Genomic DNA, 12,488 nt, shown 5'->3' with positions numbered 1-12,488 from the left:
AGATTCAGATTTCCTGCCTGGGCTAGCAGGGATTGATGTTATCTCCCAGTTCCTCCCTCCTCCTTCCTAAATACAGGTTTGACCACGTCTGTGTACAGTTCCCGAGGAGCAGAAGGATGTATTTATGAAGCCCCTACTAGGTGCCGGGCACAGGGCTAAGTGCCAAGGATACTTAAAAAGGAGCAAAAGACAGTTCCTGCCCTCTTGGAGCTTGCCATCCACCGGTGGAAGTCTTGGCACCTCCCCCACCCTCCAGCCAAGAGAGGAATGGAGTTGTACTGACAGTCCCTTACTGGGGGGAGGGAAGAGTGTTCTCCTTAATTTGTCACCGTGGGACCCCCAGAAACAGGGAGGGTGGGGATTTGTTCCCTCCACGGTCGGTGATGCCTCGAGCTCCCCTCAAGGTGATTCCCAGTCCCCCTCGTGCCCGACTCACCCTCACCTCCTCCAGCACCGACATCCCAAAGGCAGTTTCGCCGAAGTAGGTAAAAGCCCCCCAAAACCCTCCAGGCCCCAGAGGAATACTTCCGCTCCGAAGCCGCCGCGGGTCTCCGCAGAGTTTGGGAAAGCGGGGCGTTAACAGGACCCCCAACCCCACCCCCGAGTGCTTTTCCGGTGCATTCTGGGAATTGTAGTTGTGGCTCAGGCGGCCAGGCGCTCTCTCCTAAGGGTCTCCTTTCCTATTCCAAACTGCTAGGCCGGAAAAGTGGAGGTAGGGGGCGGGGCGGGGCGGGGCCGGCAGGGAGTAGAATCAGGCGGGCCCTTCAAGTGCCGCGGTGCCTGTTGGGAAAGCGAGTTCTTGACTCCCTTACCGATCCTTACGGGCTTCGGGACTACAGTTCCCGGCGAGCTCCGGCGTGACCAGGACCTGGAAGTGAGGGCGTGCGGGCCCTCTTTGGAAGTTGTCCCGGGTGTTAGTTGCTGGAGCCCCGGGTCGAGAGGACGAGGCGCTGCAGTCGCCCAAGGAGCAGCCGCCGCCGCCGCCACCTCTCTCCTTCTCCTCTTCCTCCCCCGGAGCTCGGTCACCGCCTCCGCCTCTCCCTGCCCGAGACCCCTCCGCTACAATGAAAGCTGCCATCTTCTTGCCCTCCCCCGACCTCCGATGCTCCCTGCTGCTTTTGGTGAGTGGCTGACACCTCACTCCTCCTCCCGCCGCTGGCCGGGCCGGGGGCTGCGCGGAGCCGCGACTCCGCGGGAGGTGCAGTAGCCCGAGCCTCCAGAGGGGAGCCGGCCTGGACCCACCCCCGCCGGCTCTCCGCGCTGCTCCCTCCCCCGGCCAGGGTCTCGCTCCCCCGCGGCCTGTTCCCGCCGGCTGGGCTGGGCCGGGCTAGGGAGGGTGGGGTGGGCCGGGGCTGGGGGTCTGGGGTGGGGGGCGGGGGGCAGGGACCGAGCCCTCTGAGGCGTGGTGGTGGGGGGGAGGCCTGACCACCGGACCCTGGGATGGGAGGGAATCCCCCTGCGGCCTCGGCGGCTCACTGGCGGTGGGCTTGAGACATCTGCGGGGAAGGGAAGACTGAGGGTCTAGAGTCTGAGTGAAACCCTGCAGGCCGCCCCTTCCCCTCCCCACGACAGGGGGGCGGGCTGGGCAGAGGCGGAGGCCCCCTCGGTGCGGCCGGGGAGGCGGGGGAGCCGGACCCGGGGGGGCGTGGCCTTGCTTCCTGCGGGGTGGGGGTGCTTGGGGTAGGTCGGTCCTGCAAGAAGATGTGGGGGAAGCCCTGGGTGTGAAGCTGACAGGTGCGGCGGCTGGTTCTTCTCCCTCTCTGCCCCTTAAACCATGCCCCTTTGGTGGAGCCCTCTGTTGTGGCTACACGTGATTGGTTGGAAACACGGAACTTGTCTGGCTGACACTCTGCCCAGGGGGTGGGGGGACGCGGTGGCGGTGCTACTCCTAGACCACTTGAACCTCCAAACCCACCTGAGCCCTTTCTTTCTTCCCGGGGCACTGAGGTGGAGAGAATGTACCAGGTCTTCTTCATGCACTCATCCCCACTACCTTTCGATCTGCTGGGACACCCAGAGTTTTAAACTCTTCTTGTATTGAGGGTTAGGGTAGGTTTCCCCCATTAATCCGTGTTCCCCAAACACACCTTGGGTATGGTGACACCCTAGGTGACCTCTCCTAGACCAGCTTAACTTGGGAAAAGGGCCAAAGCTTGCCTGGCCTTTTGTGACACTGGGCAGGCATACTGGATATTTACCAGAATACTGGGTTAGAAAGTGTTCTAACCTTAATGGAACTGTAGAATGTTAGAGCCGGAAAGGGCTCTAGAGACCATTTTACCCATTTTCTCATTTTTGCAGATGGGAAAAAGGGGCTGAGGTTAAAGAATTTAGTCAGGTTTACAGTGAGTGTCACTGCTGAAAGTAGACAGTTTCAGTACAACAGTAGGAGACCAGGTCATCCATCTCTCTCTTTTTGAAGATGAGGAATTTGGTCTGAGTGAGAGGGTACAGGATCTGCCCCCAGTTTCATAGTGAGGGCCACTTTTGAGACTAGAATACCAATTCATCTAACATTAAGGACCCATCTTGTGTAAGCAGTTGTACAGGTTCTACTACAGTGTGCTAAGTTTTAGTATTGCTTATATTTGAAAAGTTTTAAATGAGGTAAAAAGATAGTTTGTAAGAAATCTCCAGTCAGGGAATCCAGCTTGCTGGAGGAGATTCCCCTGGAACCCAGGTAGAAATTCTCCTACAAGACTTAAGATCTTAGAGACTGAAGACTTTGACTTTCTTAAAGGAACAGTATTATAAAAATTCAAACACAGTATCAAAACAGTGTAAAAAAAAGTTATACAAAATATAATTGATTGTTAAATAAAATGGAAGAAACATTCATTGCTTTTTCTGAAATAGAAGTGAGTCCCTGTGGAAGAAGATAATTTTAATATTGAAAACTTCTTGAAAGACCGCTCTCTGTTGTATTAGTGATAATTTTGGAAGAGGAAGTTTCCCTATCAGAAGTTCCCAACAACAGTGAAACCACAAGTTTCTTGTCTGAGATGTGAGAGGCAAATCCTCTCTTTTTGCATCTTAGGACACGGATGCATCAGGAGGTTAAATTGCTTGCTCAAGGTCACAGATATTAAAGGTCTGAGGTAGAATTTGAGCCCAGGTCTCCTGACTCCAAAGTCGGTGCTTTTTTCACTGTTATCAAGCTGCTTGATGTAAACTGAAATGTAGTTTGCAGAAAGACTCATTCCACCATTACAAATTGATATTACTTGATGACATACTAATTTTAACCACTATTCATCCTGAATTTATTTTTGAGGAGCCACAATAGATCCATAGTGAGATGTGATAGGTGACAAGGAGAAGACATGTTCTTTAACTTCACAGAGGCAGTAGTTGAGAGGCTTCTTCTCTCCTAGGTATTCTGGTCTAGAGGTGATCTGACAACAATCTCTTTTATGTAAAAAAAAAAAAACACTTCTGTGTCCTTTTGTCTTTATGGATATTTCTTTGGCACAGATCATAACTCATCTGTTTGTGGCTCTGTATACAAAAAGTATAAAGGGGAAAACACAAAAAATAGAAAATATGAAAAATATTGCCCAGGAAGACTATACTATACAACAGAGTTTCTTAGAAGGTTTTGTCTGGTTCAGACCATGAAGAAGATTGAGAAAAGATTAATGACTCACAACATTTCAGGAAAGGAACCTTGGATACCTACTTCAAACCATAAATGAACAGAAATGCCCTCTGCAACAACATTCTTTAAAAATGCTTTATGCAGCCTTTGCTGGGGGACTTCTGAAGAGGAGAATTCACTACTATTATCTATATCCCTTTTTACTTTTAAGAACTTTACTTATTATGAAGTTTTCCCTTTATTTGTTAAGTTTTGCTAAGTTTAAGGCCAATGGGAATTTGTTTCTTTGCAACTATACACTGCTCCTATTTCTGGGGTCTTGGACCAAGTAAAGGAATCTAATGTCTCCTCTGCATGTCAACCCCATAAATCCTTAATTAAAAACTATAGTATGTCTTTTTTCCCCGTCTTCTCACCCTCAAGCATTTTTCTCATCCAGGAAAAATATCTTCATTTCATTTGGTATGGTTTCAAGTCTTCTCGCCATCCTGGTCATTCTTTTCTGGATATGTTCCAGCTTGTCAAGATTCTCCTTAAAATGCATTCCTTAAGCTTAGTGCTTTCTTCCATTGTAGTCTGACCAGAGTAGAGAACTTGAGACTGTTACCTCCTTTTTCTGAACATTGTCCATTTCAGTTCAACAGACATTTCTTGGGGGTTGGCTAGGTGGCACAGTGAATAGAGCACTGGTCCTGGAGTCAGAAGGACCTGAGTTCAAATTCACCCTCAGACACTTAACATTTACTAGCCGTGTGACCTTGGGCAAGTTACTTAAACCCAATTGCGCTCACTTCTCCCCTCCAAAAAGCAAAAAACAAAACAAATAAAAGTCAGAGAATTAAAAAAACATTTTTCTTGGGTTTCTGTTTTGTGTAGGTTACTGGGCTTCATGGTAAGGACATGAGGACAAAAATGCAACAGTTCCTTGCCCTCGAGGGCAGGAATGCAACAGATACACCGATAAGCAAATACAAGAGAATTGCAGAAAGGAGAGCATTAATAATTGGGTATTTAGACAAAGGGTTTGGGACATAGGTTCTTACTCTTTTTTGTGTCTTGGTCCCTTTTGGCAGTTTAGTGAAGTCCATTGACTCCCATCTCATAATAATATTTTTAATGAATAAAATAAAATATTCAGGATTACAAAGGAAACCAATTATATGGAAATACAGTTTTCCAAATATATAAAAGAAAATCATAGAGCTCAGGTTAAGAACCCCTGGTTTCAGAGAAGGTGAAACCTGAGCTGAGCCTTGAAGGAAGCTTAGAATTCTGAGAAAGGGAGCATTTCAGGTAGGAAGGACAGCTTGTGGAAATGCAAAATGCTTGGGGGTGGGGGGAGAAGCCTAGATAAACACAAATTCATTAAGATGGGGGAAAAAGTATATTGAGGTCAGGGAATAGTTGGTACTCCAGTATGACTTGATTTTACAGTATATGGTGGGGAATATTTTGAGATAAAGCTGGAAAAGTAGTTTGGCCAGCACTGGGTTGTTGAGATAATTGAATATGTAGGTATAGATGACCATGTTACCTGGGGAAGAATGTAGAAAGAAGATTGGATCCTTGAGGACTACCCTTCCTTTGTGTGAGTTTGGGGGGAGGAGGGAGTAGAGATGAATGATAAAAGTAGGAGAGAGTCAAGGAAGGCTTGGAGAAACAGGAAGAAGACTGGTCATCACTGTCAAAAGTTAAATGGAGATAGGAACTTGAGTAGCTATCCTGTCCTAAATTCTCTGTAGATCTCCAGTCTCACATTTTCATCTGCCTTTCAGACATCTTGAATTGGAAGTCCAGTAGACATCTTGATATGTCCAAAATAGAATTCATTATTTCCCCCCCTAAATCCTCTCTTCTACCCCACACCTTATCTGTTACTGTAGAGGGCAACACATCCTAGAGTCATCCTGGATTCTTTACTTTCTCTTACTCCATGTATCCAAGCTGTTGCCAAGGCCTGTTGCTTTCACCTCAGCAGCATCTCTCTAATACTGCCCCATCTCTCCTCTGACACAGCCACCACTCTGATGCAGGCCACCTCATTATTGCAAGAGCCTACTGGTAGGTTTGTCTGCTTCAAGTCTCTTCTCACCCTAATCCATCTCCTCTATTCAACCACCAAAGTGGTTTTCCTCAAGTGAAGGTCCAATCATGTCACACAATACACACCCCTACTCAGTAAACTTCAGTGGCTAGCAGTCTCCTTCAGGATTAAATATAGAATGTTCTGTTTGGCATTCAAAGCCTTTCATAACCTAGCCTCCTCCTCCTTTTCAGTCTTCTTACACCTTACTCCCTACCACAATCTCTTCAGTTCACTGACACTGGCCTCTCCTGGCTGTCTCATGAACAAGACACCATCTCTCAGCTCTGGGCATTTTTCTGGCTGTCCCCCATGCCTGGAATGCTTTCTCGCCTCCATTTTTTACTACTGACCTCCCTGGCTTTTCTTTAAGCCCCAAGTAAAATCTCACATTTTACAGGAAGCTTTCCCCAACTCCTCTTAATTCCGGTGACTTTCTTCTGTTTAATTATTTCCTATTTATCCTGTGTATAGCTTGCTTTATATATATTTGTTTGCATGTTGTCTTCCCCCATTACATTGTAAGCTCCTTGAGGCCAGGGACTGTCTTTTGCCAGGGAAAGAAAGTAATAGAGCAAGTTAACTAGAGAAGGATGGAAGGGAATGGGATCGAGGGCATAAGTGAAATTGTTGACCTTGACAAAAGAGGACTTCCTAATTCTCTTGAGTTTGGAGTAAAGGATTATGAAAATGTGGAGTAGGAGAAATAAGAGTTCAAATTGGGCCTTTATTTTCTCTAAGTAAAGTAAGAAGGCAGGGTGTTTTTTCCCCCTGAAAGAGAAAGAGGAGGAGTAGCTTTAGGGAATGGAATAAAAAAGAAAATTGGAATATTATGTATTAATTTTTTTTACCTGACCTGTCCTATACTCTTTGCTCATTGAGCTTGCAGTTCATTGCAATGTGTCAGTATTTTTCACGTGAACTGTTATCTAGCCATGTTTCTCCATCCTGTATTTCTGTAGTTGAATTTCCAGATCCAAGAGTGAGGCTTTATTCTTATATAATTTTACCTTTTTAGATTTTGGTTTATTTTAGATTCTAGGCAATTTGAGGTTTTTCAATCCTGTTGAAGTTTTTTGTTAACCATTGTTAAAAGCTCTCCCAGTTGACCAGAACAGGGCCAAGGGCAGAAATCTTGTGGCATTCCTCTAGAGACCTTCTTTCAGGTTATTAATCAGTCACTACGCTGATGGTGTGCTTGTTTGTTTAATCAGTTCTCATATTTACCTAACTACACTACCTAGTACATAACATTTAACTTTGTCAGTAAATTAAAAAATTAATCTTGTAGTGAAGTTAATGAGAATACAAATCAGCCTGGTTTTTCACTAAATATTACTAAGGAAATTGAACTTTTAAGTAATAAGGTTGTTATCTGTTCAATCAACAGGTAGTTAAATGCTTACTTTGAGCAAAGCATTGTGGTAGGCATTATATAGGGCATGAATCTCTGGTCTCTGCTCAGGGAGCTTAGAATCTTATTTGGAAGACAAGGCATAGACATGAAAATATGAGAAATGTAACTCCTCAGGTGAGAGGTATGGACAATAAATGCCATTGGAGGACAAGGAAAGGAGAGACAGTACAGTGTAGTAAATCACTGGACTTAAAGCTAAAAAACCAGCATTCTTGTTTCTGTTTTGTCATTTACTAGCTGTGTTACTTCTAGCCAAGTCACTTCACCTTTCCTGACCTGAGTTTCTTCATCTATAAATTGAATGCATTTAACTAGATGAACTAGAGTTCATTGTTGTGAGCTCTTGGAGCCCGGGGGATGAGGGGTTGGGGGAGGATGGGAGCAGGGAGTAGGTTGAATGAGAAGGATGTTTCATTATGAATCTGTTAAGTTTGAGGTGCCAGAGAGACATCCAAGTGGAGGCCTTCAGTATGACATTAAGCTCTGACATTTTTGGATTGACTTATAGGTCACTATAAGTTAACATAGGCAATAAAAGCTTCAAGGGGTAAAGTGGAAGTTGAACTGGAATTAGAAGAATAACTAAGATTTGAATGGGCAAAGATAAGGAGTTTGGGAGAATTTTTTACAAGAGGAGTTAAAAGAACAAAGGGATGGGAATGTACATGTTATATTGGGGACAGTGAGCAGGTCAGCTTAGAACTGTACATTTGTGTTGTGGGAAATAAGAAGTAGGTAGGTTAGAGTCATACTGTGTTAAGTCTCTTCAATCCTAAGCTTAATAGTTTGGTCCTGATTCTGTAGGCTTTGGTAATCCACTGAAAGCTCATCAGCCGGATACTGGTGGGATAAAAGTGATCGGATAAAAGATTAGAAAATTATCTTGATAGATGTGTGCAAGAAGCTTTGGAGAAAAGAGATTCTGAAGATAGGACTTTATTTTAATAGGCTAGATGTGAGGATGGCAAAGTGAATGGGAAGAAAGTCATTGTTGCAAGAGAAAGCAAAGGGGAGTATCAATCAAATGTAATATCGGGATCTAAAGGATGAATGAGGTGGGGATAAGAGAAGAGTGTGAAAAATGACTTTAAGTTCATTTTACGTTAAAGAGGGGGTAGATTGTTTATCCCGTTGTGAATGGTAAATTATTTTAACCCTCTTAGAGTACAGAATGTTTTACTATGTATTTATTATCACTAAGATCCAGTGCAAACTAATAACAGATTTTTAAGGTTATTGGTTTACATTCCATCTACTCTTCTTTAGGACTTTCCTCCATCAATCATCTCTTCTCTCTTTTGCATATCCAGTTTCCCCTTTGCTGGTTCCTTCTCATCTGTGTACAAACATGCTAAGGTGTTTTTTGTTCAAAAACACCTTCCCTTGACTATTCTCCATGGATTGTGTAGTCCTTGCTCTGGCTAAGTATTAACATTGAGACCTTATAGGATCAGAAGTTTAAAACCACAAAGGACTTACATGTCCTTTAGTCCAACCTTCTCATTTTATAGATTAGAAAACAGAACAAATCTAAATCACTTTTTATGGTCTTTAGCATAATTTATTTCCAAGATTATACCATTTTAAATTTGTGTTTATTTGCTTTGTTAAAACAAAATTTAAGTATAACAACAACGGTTTTTATTTCTCAGAGTCTGGGAAAACTAGATTAAAAATAAAGCGAACAATTACAATTATCCATAAAAGTACTTTATGTTCTCAGCAAATACTATTGTAGAAATTAATGAAGCATTATCTGTCATCCTGTGGAAGTACAGAATAGAATTTAAAGTATCTTCTTGGCACACTTTAAGGACAGTAAGGTCTTATGCTTTCTCTTGTGATGAGATGACATCATGTTGGACAAATATCTTTACCTTTCTGGGCCATAGTTTCCTCATCTGTAAAATGAGAGGGTTAGACTTTTAATATCATTAGTCATCTCCCATCTCTGTGACTCTATGATGGTAGTTCCATTTCTCCATATATTCACAACTAAACTTCTTGGGGGGAAAAACCCACCTGTACTCATTGGTCCCTCTTCTTCATCACCCACTGTCTCTATAACTCTTTGCAAGTTGACATCTTAGTTTTCTCTTCCTCTCTTATCTTTCCTTCTGTCTCCTTTACTCTTTTTATCTTACTGACGCCTCCCCTCTCCAAGGTTTCTTCCTTAGCCTTCTTTTGTTTCTTTGCATTCTTTTCCTTGCTAATATTCCCATAGTTTCAATCACCCCACATTTCTACCTCCAAACATGAGTCATCTCATCATTAGGCTTATATATTTAACTGCCTACAGGACGTGGATATCCCATTGGTAGCTCAAACTTAATGTATCTAAAACAGAGTTTTTCATTCCCCTGGAATATACTTTTCCTTCAAAGTTTATTATTTTTGTTGGTGGTGCCACCATTCATTCACCCAGCCACATATTTGGAACTTTCATATTATTTTTGTCTTTCTTCTCCTCCTTTCGTAGCTGGTTAGCTACCAAGTTTTATTGATTCTATCTCAGCCTTACCTCTGCTTACTTCTCTCTTTTCCTACTTCTAACCCCTGAATACAGGTCTTTATTAATTAATACTCACCTGGAGAATTGTAGTGGTCTAGTAATAGGCAAACAAGGGAGGGAAGCAAAGATTTATTAAGCAACTACCGTGTGCCAGGGACTCTGTTAATAAGCACTTTACAAATTATTTCATTTAATCCTCACAGCAACTCTGTTATTATTATACCCATTTGACAGTTGAGGAAACTAAGGCAGAGGTTAAGTGACTTGCCCAGGGTCACACAACTAAAAATATGATGTCATATTTGAACTCTGTCCTTCTTGATTCCATACCCAGCACTCTATCCAGTTTGCTACCTACCTGCCTCAATAGGTCTTTCTCCACTCTGTTCTCTCTTCAGTTCTTCCTGTTGTTGCCAGACTGATATCTGATCATCACTCTGCTCAGAATCCTCCAGTGATTCTCTGTTGCCTATTAAAGTTCAGCTTTTTAGCCTAGCATTCAAAGTTCTCTACAACCTGTCATTATATTAACTTTTTCCCTCCTATAATTCTCTTTTTTTATTATGAACTTGACAATCATTCACAGAAACATTTCAATATGCAAAAAAAGATATCTGCATATGAAATTATGAAATTCTGCTACATAACACACCTTGAATTTTTCCTTTCTCTATTTGTTATTTGTCAGTTAGTTGTCTGACTCTTTGTGACTCTATTTAGGGTTTTCTTGGCAAAAATACTGAAGTGGTTTGCCATTTCTTTCCCCAACTCATTTTACAGATAAGGAATCTGAGGCAAACACGGTTAAGTGACTTGCCCAGGGTCACGTAACTAACAAATGTCTGAGGCCCAATTTGAACTCAAGTCTTCCACACTTTAGGTCTGGTACTTTATCCTCTCTGCTATTTAGTTTACTGCCTTTTCTTCATGCTATTTCCTATACCAGGAATGCTCTTTGATCCCAGCATAATTCAAATCGCTCTTTTTTCTTGAGGTTTTTCTTGATCCCTTAGACTTAGTCAATTATTATCTCACTCTGTGTACCTCACATTTATCCCTTTCTTGCACTTGATATTGCATTATTTTATGTTATAGTTGTTTGCATATATATTTATCCTTATATTTGACTGTAAATAAGCTGCATAGCATGAGGAACCTGTCTTATCTAAATTTTATATCTCCATCAAAGTGTAGCCTCAATTCAATACATAGGAAGTTAATAAATGTGTGTTGAATTTGAAACTTAAAGAGAGCAGTTACTGTGTACTCTATTCTGTGTTCTGTGAATATCACATGTGTGTGTCTTACACTTGGAATAGAAAAAAATAGTATCTTTATACCCCATCTGTTCAATGGTGACAGTACATAAGAAGAGATAAGTATGTTACTTACATAAGGTTAGGATTACACGAATGTTTGAGACACTATAAAAACATTTATTTGAAATTGTCTACCCTTAAAAATGCTCTTTATGTCTGTCTTTTGGTTGCAAAGATTTGCTCTTATGTGGTGATTTTTTTCCCCTCTTACTAAATTATACTTTCATCTCTGGAGAAAGATTATATATTTCTATAAAATAATCATTTTTCAAGCAGCTAGTCATTTATAATAAGTCAGGGATTTATTTTTAAAATGATTTTGAGTGCTCAGGTAATTGAGAGTGATGGCTTTCCATGCAAAGGAAATGATACCTTTCATCCTACACAACACAAAATGTATTTGCTCCATTTTTATTTATACCACTTAGCAAGAAGACTCCTTTTACTTATATTAGTATTTTAAAATGTTTGTATTAAAAGCAAAAATACATACTATGATGTATTTATATCAATCTTAATTGTGCTTGCCACTATTTTGACATCCTGTAATATATAGGAACTTATATTAGGAAAAAAAAATGTGATAAGTACTTCAAGGAACCATTAATTATTTAGTTCTCATATAATAAAGAGTCACATTACTATAACTCACATTACAGATGTCCAAAAAAGCCACATAAGCACCATCTGTTAAAACTCAGAAAGATTGTCAGTACAGTGGCCATATGCCTCCAAATCACACCCCTTGGTGCAAAAGGGTGACTGCAAAAGTCAGATGCTTGACAGCAGACTACTCTTCTTCCGTTCATTATTTTGCATATATATATATATATATATATATATATATATATATATATATATATATATAGGCAGTCGTACTGGAAAATCTAACCAGTGAGAACATATATCCAGTTGTACAGCCTACAATTCATTATCTTTGGAAGTAATCTTTAAGACATATGATATATGGCCAAATCTTATACCTGGACTTGCTAGAAGAAGAATCCAAATACTGTATATATGCTTGGAGAATACAAAGTATTAGAATGCCTATAGCAATTATATGCCCTTTACAAAGCCCTACTTTCCATGATGTTGCCTTATCATGGTTTGGAGGTAACCCTGGGTTCTTAAAGGCTATGTTAGTGGTATCCAAGTTTTAAAAGATTCTGCTGATTCAAAGACCACTAGTACCATCTCAACAACAAGCCATATATGTTCTCTGATGACCAGACTAAGTATGAAGAAGTTAACCATCAGTAGTCAAGCAACTGAATAATTCATATTTTGGCTGTAGTAACACATGAAACAAAGACAGTTACAAAATAGGCCTCTTCTTTGATCCCTTATACTTGTGTTGAGGTTGAAGGATGCTGGGAACTACAGCTTTTAGACCCATCATTAACTAAGTCGGTACATTTGACATGAGATCCTTGTCCAGTGATCAGTACTTGACATGCTGTGAACTATATTTGTATTGATAGCCTTGTTATGAATGAGACCAGAACATAAAAGGAAGTTGTAGATAAGCAAAGGATGGCACATAGGCTCTCCTTGTA

General features: G+C 41.5%; 2 protein-coding genes across 4 annotated transcripts in view; one reads left to right on the top strand and one right to left on the bottom strand.

Annotated features, from left to right (window-relative positions):
• INVS (inversin) overlaps window positions 1-746 on the bottom strand; it is a 236,964-nt gene extending 236,218 nt beyond the window's left edge. For 2 of the 3 annotated variants that reach the window (XR_011171998.1, XM_069105785.1), the window contains exon 1: window positions 437-745. The gene's annotated coding sequence lies outside the window, so the exon portion shown is untranslated. Of the gene's footprint in view, window positions 1-436 lie in introns of all 3 variants that reach the window. The other variant, XM_069105795.1, reaches the window with a different exon arrangement.
• An 81-nt stretch (window positions 747-827) lies between these two features.
• The window catches only part of ERP44 (endoplasmic reticulum protein 44), a 124,560-nt gene continuing 112,899 nt past the window's right edge, over window positions 828-12,488 (top strand). The window contains exon 1 of the mRNA XM_069105853.1: window positions 828-1,121. Coding sequence (XP_068961954.1) covers window positions 1,065-1,121 — 57 coding nt within the window. The 5' untranslated portion in view covers window positions 828-1,064. The remainder of the gene's footprint in view (window positions 1,122-12,488) is intronic.

This window comes from Petaurus breviceps, unplaced genomic scaffold (assembly GCF_028583685.1).
Source record: "Petaurus breviceps papuanus isolate PSGF00001 unplaced genomic scaffold, PetGlider_PUasm1.0 138, whole genome shotgun sequence".
NCBI lineage: Eukaryota > Metazoa > Chordata > Mammalia > Diprotodontia > Petauridae > Petaurus > Petaurus breviceps.
The sequence above is the reverse complement of the archived record's forward strand: the minus strand, read 5'-3'. Positions and strand labels throughout refer to the sequence as shown.